This window comes from Podarcis melisellensis (genome assembly GCF_964234715.1).
Source record: "Podarcis melisellensis genome assembly, chromosome: 6".
NCBI classification, from domain to species: Eukaryota; Metazoa; Chordata; class Lepidosauria; order Squamata; family Lacertidae; genus Podarcis; species Podarcis melisellensis.
The window spans coordinates 75,003,123-75,029,585 of record NC_138538.1 but is presented as its reverse complement, the minus strand read 5'-3'; the positions used below and the strand labels follow the sequence as shown (position 1 = coordinate 75,029,585).

The following is a 26,463-nucleotide window of genomic DNA, read 5'->3' as shown; positions in this document are numbered from 1 at the left end:
ACAAAAAAGTAGTTATATCCCCCCTTCCTTGGTTGCCCTTCCACCAATTTGGTAATTTGCTCATATTTGTAAATTCAAAAGTTCTCTGTTTGTGGCACAGACATCCCTGCCCCAGTGCTAGGAAACTGAGTGGACATTATTATTATTATTATTATTATTATTATTATTATTATTATTATTATGTTTGTGTGATTTTTTTTTGTCCCTACAGATCCCCAGTGGTATCCCTCAAGGCAGTCTATAAGGCTTGATCCCAGTAAGTATTATATAGGTATTGTTTCATTTAAATACCACTTTTTCTTATCTTGGAGCAGTTTATAGTGAAATGTAAAACCCCATTACAATATTGCTGTAACATCCAAAAGGTGTATTAGTGTTAATTGGTAGCCAGAGAAACTATGAAACTCCAATAACATTAAAGGATCTGTCAATCAAGAGACCCCTTCATGGATCACTGCCTTGCCGTGGCGAAGAGGCTTGAATAACTCAGAGAAGCTATGAGCTATGCCGTGCAGGGCTACCCAAGATGGACAGGTCATAGTGGAGAGTTTTGACCGAACGTGATCCACCTGGAGCAGGAACCGGCAAGCCACTCCAGTATCCCTGCCAAGAAAACTCCATGGACAAAGACAACAGGCATATAAAAGTTATGACGCTGGAAGATGAGCCCCTCAGGTCTGAAGGCGTCCAACATGCTACTGAGGAAGAGTGGAGGACAAGTACAAGTAGATTCAGAGCTGATGAAGCGGCTGGGCCAAAGCCGAAAGGACGCTCAGTTGCAGATATGCCTGGAAGTGAAAGGAAAGTCCAATGTTGCAAAGAAAAATATTGCATAGGAACCTGGAATCTTGAACCTTGGTAAGTTGGATGTGGTCAAAAATGAGATGGCAAGAATAAATATTGACATCCTGGTCATCAGTGAACTAAAATGGACGGGAATGGGCAAATTCAGTTTGGATGACCATCATATCTACTACTGTAGGCAAGAATCCCGTAAAAGAAATGGAATGGCCCTCATAGTCAACAAAAGAGTGGCGAAAGCTGTACTGGTGATGTATGGAAGTGAGAGCTGGACCATAAAGAAGGTTGATCGCCGAAGAATTGATACTTTTGAATTATGGTGCTGGAGTCCTATGGACTGCAAGAAGATCAAACCTATCCATTCTTTTTTCCCCCAAATTATTATTATTATTTTATTAAGGATTCTCTTGTTTTACAGAAGTGTAATGCCTCCTATCCATTCTTAAGAAAATCAGCCCTGAGTGCTCACTGGAAGGACAGATCGTGAAGCTGAAGCTCCAATACTTTGGCCACCTCATGAGAAGAGAAGACTCCCTGGAAAAGACCCTGATGTTGGGAAAGATGGAGGGCACAAGGAGAAGGGGACGACAGAGGACAAGATGATTGGACAGTGTTCTCGAAGCTACCAGCATGAGTTTGACCAAACTGCGGGAGGCAGTGGAAGACAGAAGTGCCTGGCGTACTCTTGTCCACGGGGTCATGGATACGACTAAACAACAACAACAACAATCAAGAGAAGTCTGTAATTCTGCAGTTGTAGATAGACCAATGGCTGCCTCCATGCCACATGTATGCTTGGGTAAAACAGAGCTCAATGGATGGACCAAGGACTTAACCTGGAAGAGGCAGGCCATGCAAGCTGAGAATGTCTCTTGCTGTCTTATGTCCTTGTTCGGTCCTCTGTGCAAAATGAGAATGGCGATGCTGTCAGGCCAGCGGGTCTTTTTCTGGTCTTGGGCGACACCCAACTTTACTACCATCTGCAGCTGGTCTTGGGCAGGACAAAACCATGCGTCCATATATAAAAGAGCAGTCATTCAACACTTACTGCTACACTTTTTATCTCTTCAGCTATTCAAGCTACTCCAAACAATGTGCTTATGGGAGAGGCCATAGTTCTATTGCTTTGCCTTTCTCAGGATCATTAGTCAACTCTTGACATCTTGTGTTTAAGGTTTTTTTTGGGTATTGGGACTGAGCAGTACCCTTGCCCGAGCCAGTGGGAAGCTGCTACATGTGGGGAGTAGTCAGTTGTACACTAGACAGGTCAGTGGTAGGGCTGATCAGTATATCTTTGTATCTTCCCAAACCGGTTTGAAGTCCAAATCATGATACTCGTTCCATAATTTTTGACCTAGCAATATATCGCAAATCATGATGTGTGTGTCTGTGTGCTATGCAAAAATCACAAAATGGGACAAACCCTGGAGCCAATGCCTCTACATAGCTCCATTCTTATTTCGGATATATCACAATGTTTAGCTGGGGATAAACCGCAATGTTTGAAAACCGGATATCGCCTAACCCTAGTCAGTAAGGCTGTATATAGTTCTCACACTCGCTCACACACACACCCCCCCGCTCCGAGTGAACATGGAATTTAATTGGAGCAATAAGCTGCTTTTCAGCCAAGGCTGATTGCCATAAATGCAAAAGTGTTACTAGGTCAACGGGAAATGCAGGCTTTTTGATTAGGAGTCATATGCTTCAGCGTTCCTCTTTGGCTGTCAAGCACCTTAAATTTTTCCTCTGTTCTTCTCAGAAGGAAAATCACTGAGGGATGAAGAAGCCCTTCAGCTGCTCCCTGTTGGCACAACCGCTACACTCTATTTTAAAGATCTAGGACCCCAAATAGGATGGACAATGGTGAGCTTCAAAGCCTCAAATGTTTGCCTTAATTAATCCTTGCATCACTTTCTCCTTGTGCTGGTGGTCAAGTCCCCAATTGTGCTTTGGTTTGCCAACTAGCACAATTGGTAGGAGTCTCTCCCCAGCCCTGCCATCTTTGTCTTTCTCTCTCGTTTGCTCTCCCCTCCTTTTGGTGTGTGTCTGATTTATAAGATGGTGGGGTGAAGAATCCAAGGGCGGCGGGGGGGGGGGAATAGAATTGCCACAAATACTTGGCAGGCAAACACATCGCAAAGCAGCACCGGTTGCTTGGCAACACGACAAAACACAGCTTGTGGAAGGCAATGGCAATTAGGGGGTGTTGCAAGAAATAACAACACAGGGATCAGATTTTCCTAAATTAGGGCAAGAGACCCAGAGGCAGGCCAGCTGCCTGTCCCAGTCCTATTGAACAGGACCGTCAGCGACAGAATAGTGACCCTGGTCACTTCTTCCTTTTATTCTGAGCCCCAGTACCTGCAGAAATTCAACAGGTGAAATGTTTCCAAGACATAAGGACATAGATATTTCCCCAGTTGACTTCTGTCTTTCACACCTGTTATGTGACACGCATTGGCCTGACTGGAAAAGCTAGCATGGGAACAAAGGCAAAGCTGGAATCTGTGGGAACAGGAGAAAAGGAATTTGCTATTCAAAGCTCCCCCCCCGCCCCTGCCCCAATACCTTCCTGCTTCCTCTTTAATATGCCCTGTTATGTTGCTAGTAACTTGCAAAGCTGAAAGCAGTAGTTTGAAATGTGAATATTATAAATATATAAATAGTATAATTCACACACAAGTTCTCTACTGCTGGGCATAACTGTTTCTCATCCTCCAAGCTTCTTCTCATTTGGACATTCCTGCACAGATGGAGGCGTCCTTGGCTGGGTTCCAACATAAGCACATGCTGTGAAAGGGGACATGGGGAGAGGGGAAGGAGGGGAAGCGAAGGAACTAGCAATGTGTTGGAATCCGTGGCATTAAGAGGAAGTAAGTGGCTCATGCGGAGCCAAATTTAGGACTAGGTGTCTTCTGCCTTTCATCCCGCCAGGATAACCCAAGTTATACAATCTCTGTGAATTGTGCAGTTTGAGCATTTCTGCATCGTTAGTTGTCTTATTCTACTTGCACTTTTTAGAGGAAGGATAAGGCACCAAAGGCTTGATGACTAGATATTCTGCTCTGGTTTCTGAGTTCTCACCAGAACTTGCAATTCACGTCTTCAGAGACACGAAGGCTGCAGAATTCCTTAAGCAGCAGCTTAGATTACTCACATGCCAAATTGTGTTCTCAGTCCCCACCCCACAAAAAATCATGCAGGACCTTGTAAAGCTGCCTGACTTTTGGGGGCATTCATCCAATCCATGCTATATGCCCACTTCAATGTGGTTTTGCAGGGATAGGGATGAAATGCTGGAACAAACTGTGTGTGTATGAAATAGCAAATTCTTCTTGGACATCCGTACTGATTGGAATAACAGCATATAGCGTTGTTGTAAGGAACTAAACCATGGCTAACATCTTGACTGAAGCAGCCCCCCCCCCATTTTGTAATTGTTTGCCCCAGGGGCCCACTTGAAAATATTTTGATGCTCAGGACCCTTCTGCCCCCAATAAACCTAGACAAAAATGCCTGTTCCCCCCCCAAAAAAAACAGACAAAATGCCTGCCTCCCCCCAAAGCAGACAAAACCAGCTATATGCCCAACTGTGAAAAACAACAGACAAGAAAGCAAGACAACAACCTTCCTCAAAACAAGCAACCTGCCCACCAATACACACCTAAATAATAGGGCAAGGGGCCTTGACAGGTGCCATGTCTGAGGGTCCCCACAGGTGCCATATTGGGGACCTCAGTTTCCCTTTCCCTGGCATCCAGTGCTGCTGAGAATTGCCATGGTAACCACCTAACAACCTCTCTCTTTTTTGCAGGTATTCTTGATAGAATATACGGGCCCATTGTTCATCTATTTTGCGTTTTATTTCCGTATGCCTTTTATCTATGGCCTGGATGACAGGTTTCCCTCGAGCCGGCACCCCGTAGTTAAGTAAGTCGCACTTCTAAGGCCGGAGGATTTAATTCTTGGGTTTGCCGCAACTTTATTCCGAAATGTCTTGCCGTATTTGTCTCTCTAGCTTTCTGAAACGCTTTTATCTTGCTGTTTCTAGCCTGGCATGTATCTGCCATTCTTTCCACTACATCAAAAGGTTGATTGAAACAATATTTGTTCATCGGTTCTCCCATGGGACTATGCCACTGAGGAATATTGTTAAGGTAAATTTGCCACACAATCTACTCACAGCCCTTCTGTAAAATTCAGATCTGGCCGCCACCTTCAGCACAGCAGTAACCGAATCCCTGGCACGGCTTTCGGGGTATGGTGCTGCCTCCTGCCACTCACAATGTTAACATCAATGTAACCTGTTAACATTAACACCTCACTACTGAAGCTTGTTTTTTCCACATTACCATTTTTATTTCTTCCATAGTTTTTTCTCCGACTGTTGCTCTATAGCCACTTAATCCCTTCTAGCCAAGCGCAAAGGCCCTCCTTGACAGTGCGAGTTTCCTCAGCTCAGTGTTTTGCATAGCAAAGGTCCCGGGTTCAATCCCCAGCTTCTCCAGCTAGGGCTGGGAAATCAGGGGAAGCCTCTGTCAGTCCTTGTTTACAGTTCTGAGTTAGATGGACCAATGGCCTAGTGCCATATAAGGTAGTTTCCTATGCTCCTGAGCTTACTTTCGGCTCCATCTAGGGAGCTAGTGGGCTTATTGCAGCAAACAAGCTGGAACTGGGCTTGACACTTGATGTAGGCCTGTTGTTGAAAATGACAGCCCCCCTGTTGGATTCCTAGGGGCCCAGCTCTTTGTGGGGGCCAATAATGTTTTTTTGGGGGAACTGGGACCCCCAATGTTAAAAATATGAGGGCAAGCATGGAGCTGAGCGTGGCTTCAGTAGTTGACTCCTCCACCTGCCATGAGGGGAAGAGGAGGCCAATCGTGGAGCCCAGTGTGGTGCCAATGGCTAGTGGCTCCTCTTCCTGTTGTGTAAGGGAAAGACAGGGGAATCAGCCCCAAGCCAGTGGCAGAAGGAGAGGAGTTAGAGAGGAGGAGCCACAGGCCACTGAAGCTGTGCTACCGCCATGTTCAGCTATGCCTTCCGGCTCCTCCGTTCTGACGTGCGCATGCGCGCCATCAAGGTCCTCCATCTCCCTTGCAAGTTGGCGTCTCTGCAGCCATTGATGAGAGCAGAAAAACACACTGCATGCTGATGTCATTGCACAGTTAAACCTATTTGAAAAATTGGCGTGGGACTACTGCGCTGTCCTGTTGCGTCTCCTAGTTCAGCCCCATTTACTTCTAGGTCACCTTCAATAACCCATAGCGATTGCCACACATAAAGCAGCCTCTCCTAGCCACTCTGCCACATTCCTTCCGGCTTTCACTCCTCTCTGTCCCTACATCTCTGCAGTGTTGCCACATGGCCTGAGCCCTTGCGCCTTTCCCTTGCCCGTGTTCAGGCTCCCTACACCCCACTCTCTAGGGCTGCTGTTTTCCTTCAGTCTTGTCTTCCCAGTTGCTTCCTTGTTAGTCTTCTCCACCTGAAAGAGGAGACAGGACTGTTTTTCAGAATGAGAAATTTGAACTGCAGCAATAATTGTTGGTGAACGCTGTACAGTTTGGAAAGTTGTTTTATTTTCTTTTTATGTTGCTTATCTCTCACATGCTTTCCCCCTGAGACATGACCCATGTGGTCCTTGGCCAGACTGACAAGTGAGAAGCAACAGGGATAGAAGCTATTACCATCTTACAGTTCCCATTCCCCAATTGGTCCCTTCAGTCCTGATAACGTTAGTGGGAATTGTGATATCATCATGACATGATCTGTGGCTTCCACTGATGTGCTCTGAGGTACCACCCTGTGAAGGAAACGCCTGGTGTTTTCTAGCCCATAGACATGTTCTGCATTTTCTGCTTTTCTCTGTGAACACACTGTGGGTTTAAGCTCTGATCTATATAGCATGCTAGGGCCAGTCCTCACATTAAAAATAAAATAAAATAAAATGTGGTGTAGCCCTTGGGGAACTGAACCATTCAGAGTGCTTATGGGGGATTGAATTATTTGAATCCTCTCCCATGCTAAAAACTCCTTCAAGGTGGAAATAAAACACACCTGGGAGAAAGTGTGTGTACTACCATTATGTACTACCTTTCCTCATCTAGTGTGGTGCTTTTTAAATTATTGTTAAGTGGAGAATATCTATTATATTTCACCTACAGTGTGAAGTGACACTATATCAAAATTCCTTGTGTCTTTATGAGTCTTAAAGACTTGGCTGAAATCTTTGAATGGTAGGTGCAGAACGCTTCACAGAAAATCCGCCTTAGGTATCTTAAACATACGCTGGAAGCAGAGTATTATTAAATAATTCCACCTAGATAGCAAATAAGAATGGTTAGACTGCGCATTTGAAATACAGTTGGTTAAGCTGTTCTGTCAGGTGGCAATTGGAAAAAACTTGCTTTGTGTGAATGCCTGCCTTGTTGGTGTTTCTAGGCCTGTATCCTTCGCATGAATTCAGTTTGACTACTCTTTTCTGCAGTGCTCAGTTTCTGTTTCAGAAATAACTTCCAGAGAGCCAGCTTGTAGCACCCACAGGACCTTGGTGATTTTAGGAAATGGGGGACCACTTCTGGGCTCACAATCTGAAACCACTCACATGGGAGCTCTGTCGGTTGACAAACAGTGCCTATACTTGGGAGTTTTTTGTCTTGTCACTACGTTGTTTGATGTGTGGGTCAAGTAGGAAGGCCATGTTTGGAGATGCTGGTATTCTCAGAGTGCATATCTCATGGACGTTGATGTGTCTCTGGTGGCAGCCCAATTCCCAAGGCGCTTTTGTTGTAGACTGGTGTTAAGATCTGAACTCGGCCATAGAATCAGCAACGCATAGTGCCTTGTTCCAGCAAATCTACCCGTGCTTATAATTAGTTAAATTTTCTGACAGCTTGTATAAAACAGCTTGAATAAAATACTTTATTTGGCCTGGGCATGTGAAAATTCTATTTAGGAAATGCTATGATATATATTGTGTAGAATGGCTGGTGGAATTGCATAGAACCGTTAGCAGTTCCTGTTAATATGGCTATAGGAAGAGAAAAGTTAGTGATTTTTAACTAATGAAATGGATCCAAATGTGCTTGCTACGGCAGTGATGAAATGAATATTTTCGGTTTCTTTCTTCTTAGATCTGCTGCATCCTGCCTGTAACCCCACTTAATATTTTAAAGACAAAAAGTAGCGAGGATTATTCATGTTGCACATGAACATGTTCACCTATATGGTACCCAAGATTTCTGTGATCTTTCCATGCACTTTTTCTTAGTTTCCACTTAAGGCTGTAGACCTCCTTGGATAGGATACAACTCTTAAGAGTACAGCTCTCTGGGATGTTTGTAGAGGTCCTTTTGATGGTGCTTTAAGTTCTTCTAGTAAGCCCTATGCTGAATGACAATGCATCTGAAGAATAAGTTGGCTAGTGGCAGCTGGCCAGTTATTTTATTACTGCTATCAATTTCAGGTGAAGTGGAGATCACTTATTCTACAGTCTGTTATTCAGACTGGCTTATGTTATTATGTAGTTCACATTAATTACAGCATTTACCATTCGATTTGGTCCAGTGCAGATACTTATCCTTAAAAAGCATTTTTATTCTGTCTTGGAAGAACATCAAGATTGGGTGAGAACAATCATAGCCACTGATGGCTTGCCTATACAGTAGCTGCTTTGGTTATTGTCAGGACCTAGTCAAAAAAATCTCTCTGTATCTTCTTCTAGCATACTCACCTGAGAGATTCCACAGTGTGGAACTGTCTGCTGTACAGTTACGCAATGCAAAATGAAGACACACATAATATTTTTAAACTGGTAGAGGTCCCTAGGAAAAGGGATTGATTGTTAAACTACTCTGGTAATTACACAGCTGTACCTTGGAAGTCGAATGGAATCCATTCTGGAAGTCTGTTTGACTTCCAAAATGTTCAGAAACCAAAGCATTGCTTCTGATTGGCTGCAGGAAGCTCCTGCAGCCAATTGGAAGCTGCAGAGGCCTCGTTGGATGTTTGGGTTCCAAAGAACATTTGCAAACTGGAACACTCACTTCCAGGAATTCCAGGTTTGCGGCGTTCGGGAGCCAAATCGTCTGAGTACCAAGGCGTTCGGGTTCCAAGGTACAACTGTAGTTCTGTGAGGGGGTGTTGTTAACCAGTCACAGCACCCTTAACAAATTACAGTTCCCAGGATTCTTTGGCTGTTTAAAGTGGTTTGATGCTGATTTGCCTATGAAGTGCAGATAGGGTTTTAGTTAGGACTTCTTGACCTGGCCTTTCAGATGTTAAAATCATAGAGCTGGAAGGGAACTTGAGGGTCATCTAATCCAACCCCATGCATTGCAGGTGCCATTGTTGGAGAACTCCCACCATCACTGAACATTGGCCATGTGGCAGATGCAAGTTGCATTTCAGCAACATTTGGAGGTCTCTGAAGTGAATGAGCATTCTTCTCCCAATGATACAAAAATGCATTAATAAAAAAATCACCTGCTGCAGCTGTATTAACTATTGAAAAAAAATATAAAAGGGGACATCACAATTATTAAAGCGATGGGGCTGGGTAAATGAAAACATAAGTGATAGCAATGATACTCTGTGGAGCTTTGTTGAATAGGAATAAGAGGCTTTTGGCTGTGGCTGCATTTAAGAAGTTGGCCTGGGATCAAGGCCCTGCATTGCCAAGTTTCACACCAGTATTGGGCACCATTCATTTTTATTAGCTGCTGCCTCGGTGCATTAGGCTATGTTAGCATTGGAAAAGAAAAGAAAAAAGTGTATTTGGTGTATTTGGGCACCAAGTTTCTTTCTGCTATGTGTAGTTGAACATTATCACAAGAAGTCTACCTTGGCCTAAGTTAAATTAACGTTTGACCAACTGTCCGTTCGGTTGAAGACTTTTAAGAACACTGGCTCATTCACATTTAATGCGATTTCCACAATTCCCAAGCCCATGGGTGCCTTCTGCACAGAGAAGGTTCTAGAGTAAACGACATAACAAATTGGGGCTTGTGTTCTCTCGTTAAATGCATTATAAACACTAGTAGAGAACTTAACTCTGGGGTCAGAAGCGTTTAACAGTTATGAACTTTCCTCTGTGCTACAAGCAAATGAACATCAAATCCGGGCTTAACAAATAACTGTGAGGAAAATTTTCTCATTTTAAGAGCTATTTCATTAAAATTTCTCCTGAAATTTATAAACGTTGGGTTTTTTGGCTGAATGTTGTCAAATAATAGGCAGGTCCAGATCTTTTTTTCAGTCAGAACTCACCAGAACTGAGTTCTGGCACCTCTCAAGGGGGCGCCATTGCCATTCTAAGAGAACAATTTTTCTTGAAAAATAGCACTGGGCAATAATAATTGGAATTGGTCTTCTGTTTAGTAGTGAAATAGCTTACAGGAAGTGGGCTTGTTTCAATAAAGGCAGGAGAAACATGAGGCGTTTCGGTAGGCTCTGTTCTTAGGCATACATTTTTGTGGGTGTCTCTCCCTCAGGGTAAGAGCAGAGAGAAAGCTTTGTCTCTCCTCTCAACTGTCTTGCTAATTTAGGGAGCAATTTTGTGTTCCCTGGACTGAGGGGCTGTAGGATTATGATGACCTCCCTCTCTGTGGGAGATCCACCTGGACCAATGGTGGAAAGTTAAATGGTAGAGCCAGAAACTGATTTCTTCCAAGGACAGGTCAGGGAAAGGCCTTGGATTTTCCAAAGCTGCTGTTTCCCAGAAAGGGTAAAAAAAAAAAAGGCCAGTGCTGGAACTGGTAGACCAGTTCCTTACCTATTAGCGTCAACAGGAGAGAATTGAAAGTGCTCCCCTCCTCCTTTTCTGGATGGCGCAAACCACACAGTCACTTTAGGAATGCTTTGTGGGCTTGTTCCATAGAACTTAATAAGAACCATTGAGAACAGAGATATTTCTTGCATAGCCCCTACCTAGGATTTGCTTCTGAGCCACATAAAGGTGCCACAAAGAAATGAAACCCGGGAATTGGTATGGATATGCATCACAAACGTACATGGATTAAATCGTAGCAATAGCCCCGCATAATGTAAAACATTAACACAAATATAAATGGCTTCCCCCCCTTTTCCTTTTTTTTGTTTTTGTTTTTACAGAATTGTTTCTATTACTGGGGATTTGCTGCCTGGCTTGCTTATTATATCAACCATCCTCTTTACACACCACCCTGTAAGTAGCAGCATAACAAACATTTTACTTTTTATATGGTTTTAGCATTTCATTAACGGTGCTGACCGAGAGCTAAATTGAGCCTTCCCTTGTTTTTGTCTTGCAGCTTATGGGCAAAAGCAAGTCAATCTCGCTTTGATCATGTTCCTGGTGAGTAAGTTGCAAATATAAATACTACATTGTAAGAAATTTCCTTTGTTGTACTTTAGATAGTATATGGAATGGGCAAATGCAGAGGTACGAATGGCGAATATATTCCTGACTGCAGCTTAAAATGCCAGTTTCAGTAGAGAGGAAGCTCCCCCCCCCTTTGTCTGAAGGGTTTTATAGAATCTGGGATGCGGCAATTACATATAAACTCATTTACTATGTGCAAGCAAGGTGCAAAGGATTATAGGAAAACAGATTTATAGAGATATGGGTGACTTGCTTCTTTTTGGATTGACAAATTTAAATAATTTAATAATAATAATTTTAATTTAGTAATTTAAATAATACCATGTGCACCATTTCTTTTGGTTTGAAAAATGATTTTTAAAAGAAATGTTGTATTTCCCCCCCCCCCTTTTCGTATAATAATAGGTTATAAATGCAAAATTAAGTAAACTGGTTGAAATGGTGCTGAAATCTTCCAATGAATTAAACCACTGATGCCACTTTAAGGGGGCTTTTTATAAGGGACACAATGAGCGGGGAGGGGAGCTTTATCCCTTCCCTCCCCAGCTATGGTGCTTAGTGTAGAGTGGGCTAATGAGAACATCGTTGTTCTACTAATCCTCATAATTGTATTTGTTCAGAGGGCTCTTTATTTAAAGCAGTCTTTGTTTTAATTGTCTTTATTTCTGTCTCATTGCAGACATGTGAAGCTGGAAACTTTTCTATCCATGTTGCACTTAGTAATTTGAGAAGAGATGGTAAAAGTTGAGTGCTTAGTTTCTTCTATTATTATTATTATTATTATTATTATTATTATTATTATTATTATCATCATCATCATCATCATCATCATTAATTGGCTTGAGTTAGGGTGGGCTTTCAAAGGTGTAAACTGACCTCCCCCTCAGCATTTATTTATTTTGGTAAAGATCATGAATACTTCTGCAATCCTTGAGGTTCCTCCAAGCCTGCTGATACCTACTAGTCGGTGCTGTTTTGGTTATAAAAGGCTTTGCATCAGAGAATTAGTTCATATTAGTATATTGGATTACAGCTACAATTATTCTGGGCAGACAGTCCACTGCAGGAACTGCCTGAAGGTAGTTAGTCAGCATAGGTTATTGGCTAATGACATTGCCATTTAAAAAAAAAGATTTCCAAATATGCAAGGCAAGGGAGGAGGAAAAAGAACTTCTACTCTAAACTGTCTAGTCTTACGGAGAGCGAAAAATGATTCCTAGCTTAGCTCATGATAGAATGGTCCTTTTCATCCCATCCCACAGCTGATCATTCTGTAATCCAGAGAAGAGAAGACTTCAGACTTGCGGGAGCTACTTTGGGTTTTACTAGAACCCCTATATTTGCCAACTACAGCCATGCTGTCAAACCATATACTATAGGGAAAATATGTCTGTATACAGAAAGTACCACTAGTTTTACATTTCTGTGGACCTTTTAAATCAATAGGATCCAAGACCAGTAAGATCCCTTATCCGACGAAGAATCCTTTCACATGGCTGTTTTATTTTGTGTCCTGCCCTAACTATACTTATGAGGTATGTATGTTTGACAACTGAACGGACCGCTAATGTTTAGCTTATGTTTAAAGATTGGTGTAAGATTTTGCTTTCATAGGGGAGTGTAAAGAAATGTTCAGGATTCCATGGGGGCAACTTCTGGGATGAGAAACTCAGTAAAATGAATGTATTTTATTACCCCACCTTGGGTACAAAAGCACAGCTGAGTTGCATCTCAAACACATTCTTTACTTTGAGACAGCGTTTAAGCTGCACCTCTCAGTGAAACTGATGAAAAAAGGGTAAGATAAAGATTGTTTTTAAAAAATTGCCAAGTGAAAGAGCTGAATTAGTCAGATAATGAATTGGAGTGTATAAACAGGAGTATTGCAAGAGGTTGTTTGGAGGATTGTGCAACTATCCAGGTCCTATTACATTTTCACGTTATGGCAGAGCTGGCTCTACTATGAATTAGGCCAGGCATAGGCAAACTTGGCCCTCCAGATGTTTCGGGACTACAACTCGCATCATCCCATACCACTGGTCCTGTTAACTAGGGATGATGGGAGTTGTAGTCTCAAAACAGCTGGAGGGCCGAGTTTGCCTGTGCCTGAATTAGGCCGTGTGACACAGCCCACCTTTGCAGTACTAGCAAAGGATAGAAAAATTACCTGTTATTTAGCTGCTTGCATTTTTGTGTATGTGTTTGTGCGTGTGTTCTTTGGATTTTGTGTTGGACATCAAAATATTCTGAGCTCTGTTTCTACGTCATATTGACTTTTGCGTTTGGAGCATAGGAATTTATTGTTTGGCTTCATTGTCTTACTTGAGACTTCCAGCGTCATTTGCTGCAAAGGGATGTTGCAGCAGAGTGTCACTTTTGTAGGAATATAGACTTTATGGAGCGAGCAAGAGTGGGGAAATGCATTATGTACCACGAAAACAGATGCAGTTACTATGCAGATAGCAACAGCATGTGTGCACATATATGAGTTTTCCATGGAGAACTCCCTTCAGAAGCAACCACCTAAAATTCAGAGAGATTTTTAAAGGATGTCGGGAGGACGTTTGTGTACATGTACCTGTTTTAAAAGCTCTCATACCGAATTCCCAAACTTTTTTAAAAAAAACCTCTTTTTTGTACATGAGTGTCAAATCCACTTAAAATGTACAACCTGAATTTACCTGTGTGCGATTGAATCCCACCCGCAAAATAGTGACTTCCTGGAAAATGCCCCAAACTGGGAACATTCTTAGGAAGAAAAATATGAGCACAAAGACTTGGTTAGGATAGGGGTACAGCTGTATAAGCCATAGGTCTTGGAGGTGAGTGACTGACAAACTGGTTGCATAAATTTTGACTGACCAGGTTTACAGGCGTGTGAGACTGACACTTACATTCACTGCCTCCATTCTGTCTCAACAGAAACTAAATGCAGTGTTCTAGAATTCTAGACTCATAATTTTATTTTTTTCCAAAATTGAAGTGTGTATGTGTGTTGGTCTGTCGAGGTTGCAAAAACACCACCACAAGGGGGCTCCAGTTACTTATCTGGTTGTGTGCATGATTTTATTTCAGTTGTTTTATTACTAAGGTTTTTACAAGCTGATATTAAAAAGAGATGCGCTTTGTATGTATTTTTTAAAAAGGGGACTGGGTTGTTTTAGCAGTTTTTATTGTGTGAAATAGTTTTGCATTTTCTTCACCATTACAGCTGGGGACATGGATTGGTTTTACTATCATGACTCAATGCGTTCCAGGTGAATAAGATTCTTGGTTTGAAAATTTTGGGCTAATATTCCAGCTACAATATTTCATAAACGTTGACCTCTCTCTCTCTCTCTTTTCTCTTTCTCTTTCTCTTTCTCTTTCTCTCTCTTGCAGTGGGACTCTTCACCTTTCTTTGTTTCATTCAGATGTCAGTCTGGGCAAAAGATAAACACTGCACCTATATACGAGAGTTTAAGGATTATCCTAGTCTTAGAATGTCTATCATTCCTTTCTTACTGTAAGAACAAGGTTGTTGGGTTTTTTAAATTAAATTATCAGAAACAAAGTGGATGAGGCTGCATAGACACAACCACAGGCAAAGAAAATAAGATAATTTAGGCAAGGTTTCCCAGGAGCATGCAGAAATTACTATCTAGTGTGGAATTCCATGGGCTCAAAATCTACATAGTGGGGTTGGAGAGCTGGGGGGGGGGATTTCACATCTGGCAACCAATGAACCCCTTTGGTTTCAGATAGTACATGGGTAGTACATCTACCCTTCAGGTAAGACCAGTTACTATTTACTACGGTGGACAATAAAGTCACTGGATTGGGACGTACCACAGCTATCCCCAAGTGGGCGGGACCCAACTGCAGATGAGCTGATCAAAGTACCGAGTGAAGAACTGTGCGACCAAATGCTGCATCAGCTGACGATAATTGGTCCAGCTTGTAATGCCTGGTGAGGAAGACCAAGTAGCTGCCTTACAAATATCAATCAGCGGAGCATTAGCAGTGAAGGCCGCTGAAGTGGATGCTGACCTGGTTGAATGAGCAAATAGATGTGTTGGCTGGGGCAGCTTGGGGGATTCATAAGCTGGGGAAATGCAAGCCCGTATCCATCTGGCAAGGGTGGAACTTGAAACCCTCCTCCACAGAGATGAAGCGTGGAAGGACACAAACCAAGGAGTCCACTGTTCTAATTTCTTGCGTTCAATGAATGTGTACAGCTTTAGTGCCTGATGAACGCCTAAAGAATGCCAGGCCTTTCCCCTAGGGTGCTTTGGATTAGGGCAGAAAGTTGGAAGAATTGATTCCTGTCGGACATGGAATCTCGAAAGTACTTTCGGCATGAAGGTACAATCTGCGCAGCACTACTTATGGAAGATGCAGAGATGTTTCACCTACCTCCCACAATTCTTAGCTCCTTGGTAGCGTGGTGAGAGAATTACCCAATCCTGTGGCTTCATCGTCCACCATAGTAAATTACTTCTGGTAAATGAGCCACCAGATTCATCTACCCATGTACCAAAGGGGCACATTGGTTGTCAGATGTGAAATACATTGGCATTATTTTCAGCATTCCTACTCCGCTAATATCTTCATGTATTTTTAAAATTTGTGGGATTCAGTATTGGTTTTATCTTCTCCCCCAATCCTCATCCTTTAGCCATGAAGGGTGTTCAGAGCTAACTGTTTGGCAAATGTATTTTCCACTGTTGCCGAAAGAATACGCTTTCTGTAAAAGTCTGGGCCGGGAACTGTGGCAAAAAGGAAGCATGAGAATTGGGTGTGAAACAGTCTGGAATTCCACAAACAGATAAGTTTTGAGGGAGGGCAGTTCTGGATGATATGTTTATTGAGCGTTCATCCTGATTTGTTTCCAGGGAGGTTAGATGATGTTGCATCAAAGCAATTATTATTGTTTTCCCACTCTTTCTGGTGTGTTTCCCTTCACTTTCCTTATTGCAAAAAAAGTCTGACTTTGGGAGAAAGTGGGGTTGTTGTGAAAGAGCTCCAAATCCGCTCTAATTGTGCAACCTGATTTCCCCAGTACAGTATGTGATTGAATTCAACCTGAAATAGCAACAGCCTGGAACTGCCCAGTCTGGACGAATTGTGCTTCAAAGCTGAGGCATAGAAAGCGCTGTGGGCAGCTTCAAATCAAGCATTTGCTGTGGGAAATACTTTTACAATGTGAATGAAAGTGGTACACACACACACACACACACACAGAGAGAGAGAGAGAGAGAGAGAGAGAGAGAGTGTGAGAGAGTGCATTGGGAATGAGAACAACATAGTTTATATGTTCAGAATAATCATTTGAAACAGACCTGTTGGGAATGAACCATTTCAGACTGCAAGGTGAGAGTTGCCTATTTGAATGTTTCCATTACAAGAAACTCCCAGATTTATATAAAACTTGAACATGAAGGAAAAAGGGTTCTTGTGTGTCTTTTGCCCTATTTAGCATGCTCTTGTTGTCTTAATGGATGGCTGATAGTTGTATTTTGTATTAGATTTTAATATTTTGGGACTTGATGCTATGTTTTGGATCAGCTGTTTTTTATTTATTAATTGTGGTTATTTTTGTATTGGTATTATTTAGTAAGTTGACTTGACAGGGTTTTAACCTTAAAAGTGGTCCAGAAATATTTTAAATTATTACATTCAGGGTGTCCTGTTAAATGGAAGAAGCATTCAAACATTCACCGCCCTGCAGTCTGAAGTGATGCAATACCAACAAGGCTATCATGTGATCGTTCTACTTGCATTTCTCATTCCTGGAAAACACTTCATGCTATACCCTGGTGCATGCTTACTTGAGAGTAGGGATAGCAAATCAGTCTTGGTTCTCTCAGTTTCTCATGATTGTAGTCTTAAATTCGGCCCCCCACATTTATGCAGCATTTTGTAAATTTTCTGTTAGAAAATATCCTTCAGCATTTTAATATGAATTTCTGCTAGAAAACACATTTTTGTATGCCGTTTTGACTAATGCACACATTTTTGCAAGCAATGTCTCCTTAATATAATGCATTTTTAATGTTATTTTCACTAATATTCATTTTTATGCACACTTTTAACTACTATATGCATTTTTGTAAACGTTGGTTGGAGAATTGCATCACAAAATTTGGATAAGTGTGAATTTCTAAGGGTGGCTATGTTCTGGTTCTCATAGTTTTGGAAAGCGTAAATTTGGCTTTAAATGCAAAGTGAATTGAATTTGCCCCCATTGTTATTATCAGAGTAGGCTCAGGGATGCTTCCTTCTAAGTAGACATGCATAGGAGTGGGTTGCCCATGTACTTGCAAATGTAAGTAGAACAATTGGTACTTAACCTGAAGAGTAGATTTGTGTTGCCAGCACAGGACCACTGGTTGGGCTATGGCTTTGCCCCTTTGATGAAGGAAGGAGTGAAAATTTAGGAAATAGATGGCTCCTTTGTCCTCAGCATTGCAGACTCACTAAGCACAAGTAGTCCATGGAGTCTCATCAGTTAATAAGCAAATAACATACAGTAATAAAGCCAAATTCATATGGAACAAGAACTTTTCCTAACTGTCTGAACTATTAAACAGTGTTGCAGGCCATAATAAGGTGGGGCCCCAATGGTCTCACGCTGGCAACACAAATCTACCGTTCAGGTATGTACCAATCGTACTATTTCCTTTTGCCAGCATGACACCACTGGTTGGGACATACCAAAGCTCTCCTAACTAGGGTGGGTACCACTGCAAAGAAAACACCGTGAGGAGGCCTGTTGAAGGACCCTTTGGCCAATGGTGGTGTCAGCTGACAACCAGGTGTCTTGTCTTAGTGTATGGCAAGGGTACTGGGAGATGCTCAGGTGGCTGCCCTGCCGATTTTCAGTAGAGAGGCATTTGTGAAGGATGCCACCAGGACGTCTGCTGCCCCAGAGGAATGTGCTGTCGGTTTGGCAGGGACAGATAGCCTTTGTGCCTCATATGCTGTGGTAATGCAGGTGCAAATCCATCAGGATCGTGTGTTTGGGGTGACTTTTCTACCTTACATAGAATGGTGGAATGATTGCCAAAGCACTTGGTATGGGTTATATAGACCTTAGGTACCCTGCCTACATCTTAAGGCAGAGCTTTCCAAACTGTGTGTTGCTGGAAAGGGAGCAGATGGCCTGCCGATTTGCTAGTAAAACTGAATTACTATATCGTGAAATGATGCATATCTAAAAAGTGTGTCACCAACGTGAAAAGTTTGGAAAGCTTTGGTCAAAGGAATGCCAGGCCTTTTCAAGAGGGTGGTATGGATTGGGGGGAAATCTACGTAGTATCAGTTCCAGCTGTAGGTGGAGTTTGGAAAGGACATTAGGCAGGATCAGAATGGAGGATGCCTTTGTCTTTGTGGAATATGCAGGGGCGTTGGACCACCATAGGGTGTTAAGTTCAGATACTCTGCAGGCAGATGTGATGGCCACAAGGAATAAGACCTTGAATGATAGCGTGCAGAGTGGTAGCTCTTTACTGGTGGCTCCAGAGAAAGTCAGTGGGGGTACAAAAGGTAGCAGGAAAGGGAAAAGCTATTTTTAAAAAGTTGTTTTAAATTTGAAAGCAGATGAAGAATAAAGTAAATCAGAAGAGAAAAGGAAGAAAGTGTCAAGAGGAAAAAAGGAGTTAAATCATGGGAGCCCAAGGAAACTGTGACTATCTTCATCAAAGGTAGGAACGAAAACTTCCTAAATCTCCATCCCTGCCTTTGTCAAAGGGTCATAGCCTAACCAGTGGTCCCATATTGCCAAAAGGAAAGGTGTGGAGGTGTGGTCCTCTAGTTACTCTTCATATAATCCAAAATACAAGGAAATGTGGAAAATATTTTTCCTTATTTTGTGTTCAATGCATTTTAAGAAGGCTCCGTGCAAATCAAATCAGTAAATGAATAAGACATTATGTTACAAAGTTTTAAGAACTTAATTTTAAGACTATCAGCAAAGGGACTCTGACTGTTTCTTGATGAAGTTTATTCCTCTAGAAATGTACATAAATTTTTGCAACAATTTGTAAAGAGAATATGCAATAAATTCAAACTTATATTTTGAATTCTGTCCAATTAATTATAGCAATAGAAGACACATTGCGACTGGTGAGTGAAGTTTTATATTTCTTTAATACCCAATCTTTTTCAAGTTAAAAAAATGCATCCATGATAAGATAAAAAACCTCTTGTTTCTTTTCACACAGACAATATGTAAATGTTTGTTATACAGCAAATTACATCTGAGAAATGCAAATCACATTTAATGACTTTCAGGATCTGCTTCAAGTTTGTTTCTTTCTTCAAAGCTATGTTGGAATTAAAGCATTGTCCGTCTTAATGTTCAGTAGAGGAAATCCTGAGCTAGACCTTCCCAACAGATAGCAGTCCATCCTCTGCAACTAATTCCATGGTTGAACTGCACTTAATTTTATGTATCGCCTAATATTCAACTGAAACATACTCCCTAGTCCTGCCATCAGAGCAGCTCTTCAGTCTCCTCTTCATGCTAGCCCTTCCAATATTTGGAGAGCGCTTTTAGATCTTTGCCTCTTAAGTCACCCATCTGTGGTGTAGTTATTGCTGGGAGTGGCAGTCGTGTATCTATCAATATATTGCCCAGGACTGGTATGAGGGGTAGAATGGAATGGCGGTTTCACTCAGCGGTGTATCACTGGTGAAATCGCCTCCGCTCCAGAGTCCCTCTGCTACCAACGCCCAGTGTGCCAAGGGAGAAACATGATGGGGGGAGAGGGACTCTGGAGCAGTGGTGGTTTCACCAGTGATACCACTGCAGAGGGAGAAACAAGTGCCATCAGCAAGGCACCAATACAGCTTGTTCTTCTCTCGGCTTCTTGAAACTGGCTCAGCTGAGGAGCATGCAGCTGCCCTTGCCTCAGCCAAGCAGACTCCTTTAAACTTCTCTGTTCAGGGGCACATAGCTGCCTGCCTCGCAACAGAGACATTGAGCTTTCTCAGCTGGGGGGGGGGGCTTTCCACCCCCCAGCTAAGCAGTGGGCAGCAGCCAGTTGCATTGGCCCCAGCCCGGCGAGACACTAGGGTGAAAGTTTCACCCAGCACCTCGTGGGCTGGGGCCAATGCAGCTTGTTTCAGCATCGCAGTACATCACCAAGTCACAATGTTTGGCTGGTGATACATTGTGATGTTGAAAATCTAACATCGCTCAGCCCTAGTTGTGTAAGTTACTTCTCATTGGGATGGTTAGGTTTTTAAACACCCAGTGTAGTCACTCAAAAAGGTGTGTGATGTCTGTGTGGTTGAAAGAGCTCCACCCCCAAAAAACACCCAAAACCCATGCAAGGAGCCATTTCCTGGCAGCTACTCTCCAAGACCATAACTTAATTAAACAGAAAGCTATTTATTTTTTTTACCTTCAACAGAGCCCCACAGTGGTTATAGCATATAGCACTGAAACATAGAAAACAATACTAAAAGGTTATTGATCTTGAGATTAGAGCAGCTTGAATCGAACCTCAGCTAATGCAATACTCCTAAGACATAAATCCTTTTAAAAAAAAGATGTCAGAATCAATAGCACCTTGGGGGAACCTCTTCTAGGTGATTTCCTGTTGACTTCACTAAGAGCTGCATAACTACAAGCTATGGTTGGGCTAAATCCAAATCTCCACCTGTTAAGATTTTCATGGTGGGAAAAAATGGCACAACTGTGAACTCCTCCATTGTACCTTTTAATTAGGTTTTAAGTAGGAGTTAAGTAGTATCAAGAGTTGAAAAAGAACTGTCAACAGCTGAGGGGAATATTCCAACTTAAAACTAATCTAGGAAAAAGTGAGTCACTAATGTAAAGAAGGCTGTGAGAGACCAAATATTTCCTGTTCATCCATAAAATTTTGTGATTCTGTTGCTGGCAGTGACAGCCCATCATGTGCTTGATTGCTGCCAAGTCTAGATTTGACCCAGAGCATTAATGCCACAGAACAATAGAGACTTAAATAAACATGTGTGCTTGTTTCTCTTTTTGGTTCAGAATGAAACTAGGAGACAAAGCACATGCATCCTTAGAAAAAAATTTATGAACACAAAATTGATTTTGACTAAACTTGGTATCTACTCATTTGATCCCATCACTGTGCCAAGCTAAAGTTCCTAATATTACATTCTACTTTGCTAAAAAAAAAATTTAAGAAATGCACATGCAGCTTCACAGGGCAGAGCCCTCCACAGGCAGCTGTCAAATGTTAACACAATATTTAAAAAATGCTTAAAATACATTCAAAACAACCCAGTTATAATACTAAAAACTGCTTTAAAAGCCCAGCAAAACAAAGACTGAAAAGCAAAGCTGGTTTTTTTTGTTCTGTAAAAGCTTAACGAAGATGGATCCATTCATACATACTTCCTTTGTGGGCGAGTTCCAAAGATGCAGGGAAACCACTGAAAGGGGGCTAAAACCTGTGCTGGTGAGAAGCTTATTCAGGATTTGTAGCGCTCTGCTTGGGGAATTTGCTTCACCTGTGGCAGAACTTCTCTATGCAGTTGTCTTCCGATAGAAAGCAGGGGTCACCCTCACCTCTCTACTAGCTCCCGCTGCACGAGGGTGGAGATGAATTTCCTCATCCTCCATCTGTTGTTTAGCAAAGTTGACAAAAACCTGTGGAAGGAAACCGGGAAATGCATAATCAGAACTGCACTTGCTAGAAGGAAGTAGGGAAATCCAGAATGTCCATGACAATATCAAGAACAGAGGTGATTCACGACTCCAGTGTTGACCTTGGAAAGATCTCTCCATGTTCCCCTCCCTGCCAGATGTTCATCTCATGCATCCAGTTTGCTAGATCAGGACTGGTGGCTAAGCCCAGTACCTCTAAGGTCACGACCCAAAGACCTGTCTATCCCACATGAACTACAATCACCATCTGAGGCCCTTCTTTGTGTGCATCCCCAAACAAAGTTAGGAACATGGCAACACAAGAATTGGCCTTGCCATTGAAAAACAGGCCAACCAGATGTTGCTTTAGAGCTGGAGTGAAACATCAGGGAAATAAGCTCTCCTCCTCCAATTAGACTCGTGCACAGGCTGACCTGGTAGAAGTCACGAGACGTGGCGTGATTGACAAGGCAATTCTCATACAACATGTGCAGAAATAAGCCTGCTTCTTACTAACAAGGACTTTCAAAAAGCACACATTAAATACATGTAAGGGTTTTTGTGAGAAATAAATGCATCTTTTTGTTCTGCAAAGGCAGAGCCATGTCTTGTGAAGCAAAGGCCATTCTTATGACAAGTGCATCACCTTAATAAGTATAATTGGTCTGCAAAACATGGTTCTACTGAAAATGACTGACCACCATTCTCTCCTCTTTAAATCAACACTTTCCTCACTTAATGCCACTCTCTATTTTCAGATGAATGGAATCTGGAAGCACACAGCACACAGCAAGTAGCGGAGGGCTTGCATTTGTTGAGTTAGGTCCCCCCCCCATTTTTAGCACTTTTTTTTCTTACCTGATCCAGGGTGGTTTGTGTGACAGAGTATTCTTCAATATTCAGGTTGTCCTTGTTAGAGAGAATCAGCCGGAAGATCTTGGCCAGCGAGTAGGCGCATATCTGGTACTGGAGCATGTTATGGTGCTTTTCCCTTTGTATGCTGCCAGGGAAGTTCACTTCTATGAAGTGTTCAGCTAGGCTCAGGTCTGGAGGCAGTCCGGGTTTAGAGGCCTTTATTTTCATGCTGATAATGTAGCCATCTCCGTATCTGTGAAATACCCATGGTATATGAAGTGATGCATTTACTACCCCAGTAAATAATATTCATCCATCAACTACACTAAATCAATCAATAAACCTAAGAAATGAATCATCAGCTTACTTGTACTTGAGATGCTGGATGGTGCCCAGGCATTTGAAGGTTCCCTTAACCATGATGGCTAGACGTGTGCAGAGCGCCTCACATTCTTCCATGCTTGTAAAGAGAGAAAGCGTGATGTAAAAAAGGCCTGTAGTCCCACTTACTCATATTGACCCCAGCCAGTAAATGCTCCATTGCATTGTAACTTTGTCAGGTTGCTCAGCCATTATTGCAGGCTTGCTGCTGATAGTGGTCTAGAGAGAGCCCCTAACATTTGTGAGATAACCAGCCTCATACAGGCAACTCCCCATTCGTGCATGTTCATGGCACATGTGCTGGTTTCAGCACCGCAAGGGGGCTGACTGACATGCACGGTGCCTTGGAACACAACCCCCATGCTAATGGGGAGTGCCTGTATAACAAACACGCTTAAGTCTAATTAATTCACGAAGAGGTTAATGCCATAGTAAGCTGTCCTGCCAGGCTTAGCTAAGTTGCTCTGTCCACTTGGGAGGAAAGTCTTGCTTCCCTCAGTCTGCCACGTGAACTCCAGTATGTAAAGAGGTCTGAAAAGAGGTTGCTCCAAGCTTAGACTGCTACCTGCATTTTCTGACTGCTGTATGGAAAAGCACGAGTATGTAAGTAAACCATTTTTAACTTTCCAAATGTGTGGTCTTTTTCTATAATAGGGGAAATGGTAGATTTCCACCTGCAAACTGAAGTAGTACATTGCTATGAGTACTGTATCATATGCTTTCTCTGAAGGTTTACAACAGTGGCAAATATTTTTTTTTAAAAGGTGTTAGATTCCCATACTGATTTTACATGGGGAGGTTTGTATTACCTGTGTGATGTAAGGACCACAGCTCTTCCGTCTCTGATCACACTGACAATTGAGTTCCATAAGAAGCGTCGGGACTGAGGGTCCATTCCTGTAGTTGGCTCATCCTGTGAGATGTGGATGATAATAATGATGTGGGTACCCTCAGCAAAATATTGCTTCATATGCCCTATACATAACCCAACATCATTTCCTGCTAAGGGCTCCAGCCAGCCTGGAACAGGAGCTTTGTTAGTGCTATTTGGAGCTCAGTGAGGGAAGGACAGATATACCTTTTGATTTTATTTTTCATACTCCTGCAAGGCTCAGGTTTGCATTTTTGTATTCTTACTCTCACACATTCTAAAAAATACACTTTTTCAGGTGTTAGGACATGCCCCCAAATTTAATTTTGGGGGAAAGTGCCACTTAACCTTCTGAGAATATCAGAAACACCATTTGAAGAGGGTATACAGTGGTGCCTCGCAAGACGAAATTAATTTGTTCCGCAAGTCTTTTCGTCTTGCGAGTTTTTCGTCTTGCGAAGCACGGTTTCCCATAGGAATGCATTAAAAATCAATTAATGCGTTCCTATGGAAACCGCCTTCAGACCAGGTCCGGGGACAGTCTGCCCCCCGACCTCTTCTGAAGGCTGGCGGGGGGCAAAAGTCTTTGTCCCCCCTGCCTGCCTAACCGGGGGCTTTTAAATCGCCCCGGGACTGTCCGGGGCGATTTAAAAGCCCCCGGACGGCTTTTGAAGGCAGGCGGGGGGGGGGGGAGCAAAGACTTCACCTAAAGAGGCTACTTTTTACCGGGCCTACTTGCTGCAAAATGACTTACCAGCAGGACTAAAGGAGGGCAGCCTATCAGCGCAATGGCAGTAGAGAGCTTGCGCTTGTTCCCACCGCTGTATGTGCCTGCCAACTGATCTGCATACATCAGGAGACCAAGCTTCTGAATTCCCCACTCTGCAACCTGTGAAGAAGGGATAAAGGAGGTCAAAGGACTGGTAGTTACTTAAAACACAATAGGCTCAATCCAGTCCATGATGGGAGCAGAGTCTATTAAGGAATGCAGTTATTGGGTTAATTCTCCAGAATCCACACAGAACTCTTATTATGCATTGGTAACGCAAGAAAACTCTGCAGATTGGCAGGATGGATTTGCAGAATTATTTTACCAGGTGCAAGGTTGGCACATGGAAACAACAGCAGCAAGGTGGCATGACTAGCCAGACTGGCTACCTGCAACTTTCACCGGGGTGAAAGCATATCTGTACCGCAACATATATAAGAATGTGCATGGACATCAAAGAGCCGCCCAGGGATCTAACATCATACGTAAATCCCTTTTGGGCCTGGATATCTTGGGATGAAATTCAAATAATATATAAACAACTCTTGACTGATTAGCAATCATGGGATTTTTTTGGGGGGGGCGGTTAAGCATCATACTTTTTTAAAAAAATGAACATTGAGGAAGAATTTGTCCTTACCTTCTCAACTTCTGCTGCTGGGACACCACGCAGATTGGCATAAAGACGCAAGTGCTCTCTCCCCGTGAGCAGGTCATCAATCGCATCGAACTGTGGGCAGTAGCCCATGTTTTGATGAACATCAAATATGTGAGTCAATATGCTGAAGGAAAAAATCCCACCGTTATAAGGTAAATTGCACAGAACAGGAGTTACCATGTAGTTAAGAAGAAATGCATGCTAACAGTGAGCTTATTTACAATATCACCAATTTTATTCCATTCCTGCCATGTGGGATAGGGGAAAGAAATCAAAACAAGCTCACCTCAGGCCACGTGCATCTTGTAGGAGCTGGAGGTGTTGGGTGAGCCTACTTCCCTCTCCAGCCACCAAAAACATAACACGTGTGTGTATGTGTGACTTTTTCTCCTGCCCTCAGCCATAGAACAGGGAAATATTGCTAACTGGCAGTGCAATGACAGTTACTCAAGTTACAGGGTGTTTTTATTCCTACAATCAAGCAGCATGTAAATTTTCCTAAATAAATACCGTATTTTTTGTACCAAAGGGCGCACCGGACCATAGGGCACACCCAGTTTTTAGGGGGGGATCAAGAAAAAAAATCTCCCCCCCAGCCCCAAAGAGCAGCGTACAGGCTGCGCACAACCTCTCCCTGCCGGAGGGGTTGCGCAGGGCTTTCCTGGGAGGTGGGGGGATTCCCTCACCTCTCGCAAAAGCCCACAGAAGCCGCACAACCCCTTTAAAGAGATTGCGGCTTCTCCTGGCTTTTCTGGGAGGTGGGAGAAGGGACTGATGTAGCCAGTCAGTCCCTTCTCCCTCCTGTGGAAAAGCCCGCAAGAGCGCACGGAGCTTATGTGCGGCTCTTGGGGGCTTTTCCCGCCTGCCTCCCCCCTGCATTCGCTCCATAGGACACACACACATTTTCCCTTGCTTTTTAGGAGGGAAAAAGTGCATCCTATGGTGCGAAAAATACGGGTAATTTCATTGTTCACTGGGCTGGGCTGTCCCCTTTTGGCATTTTTCACGACATACCTGTGACCGGCAACTACAGCATCTCCAGATGTTACTTGAGTGTCTCCAGTCAGCATTTTGAATGTTGTTGTCTTGCCAGCTCCATTCACGCCCAAGAGACCGAAGCACTGGATTTTAAAGTAATCAC

At 42.8% G+C, this 26,463-nt stretch overlaps 2 protein-coding genes across 5 annotated transcripts in view; one reads left to right on the top strand and one right to left on the bottom strand.

Moving 5' to 3' along the window:
• Positions 1-23,615, top strand: part of LOC309371514 (very-long-chain enoyl-CoA reductase-like) — a 32,478-nt gene extending 8,863 nt beyond the window's left edge. The window contains exons 4-15 of one of the 4 annotated variants that reach the window (XR_014169124.1): positions 212-256; positions 2,564-2,667; positions 4,619-4,734; positions 4,856-4,961; positions 10,912-10,984; positions 11,091-11,134; positions 11,841-11,904; positions 12,608-12,696; positions 14,373-14,420; positions 18,737-18,846; positions 19,245-19,267; positions 23,509-23,615. Coding sequence is in view for 3 of the 4 variants with exons in the window: in XM_081914288.1 (XP_081770414.1) it covers positions 212-256; positions 2,564-2,667; positions 4,619-4,734; positions 4,856-4,961; positions 10,912-10,984; positions 11,091-11,134; positions 11,841-11,904; positions 12,608-12,696; positions 14,373-14,418; positions 14,543-14,670 (815 nt within the window). In the remaining variant the exon portion in view is untranslated. Of the gene's footprint in view, positions 1-211; positions 257-2,563; positions 2,668-4,618; positions 4,735-4,855; positions 4,962-10,911; positions 10,985-11,090; positions 11,135-11,840; positions 11,905-12,607; positions 12,697-14,372; positions 14,421-14,542; positions 15,647-18,736; positions 19,225-19,244; positions 19,268-23,508 lie in introns of those variants that run through there. The other 3 variants (XM_081914290.1, XM_081914289.1, XM_081914288.1) reach the window with 3 other exon arrangements.
• ABCA4 (ATP binding cassette subfamily A member 4) overlaps positions 20,693-26,463 on the bottom strand; it is a 100,555-nt gene continuing 94,784 nt past the window's right edge. The window contains exons 44-50 of the mRNA XM_081914071.1: positions 26,337-26,443; positions 25,305-25,446; positions 24,650-24,784; positions 23,834-23,937; positions 23,011-23,103; positions 22,647-22,896; positions 20,693-21,791 (exon numbers count right to left, since the gene is read on the bottom strand). Of these exons, the coding sequence (XP_081770197.1) occupies positions 21,669-21,791; positions 22,647-22,896; positions 23,011-23,103; positions 23,834-23,937; positions 24,650-24,784; positions 25,305-25,446; positions 26,337-26,443 (954 nt within the window). The 3' untranslated portion in view covers positions 20,693-21,668. The remainder of the gene's footprint in view (positions 21,792-22,646; positions 22,897-23,010; positions 23,104-23,833; positions 23,938-24,649; positions 24,785-25,304; positions 25,447-26,336; positions 26,444-26,463) is intronic.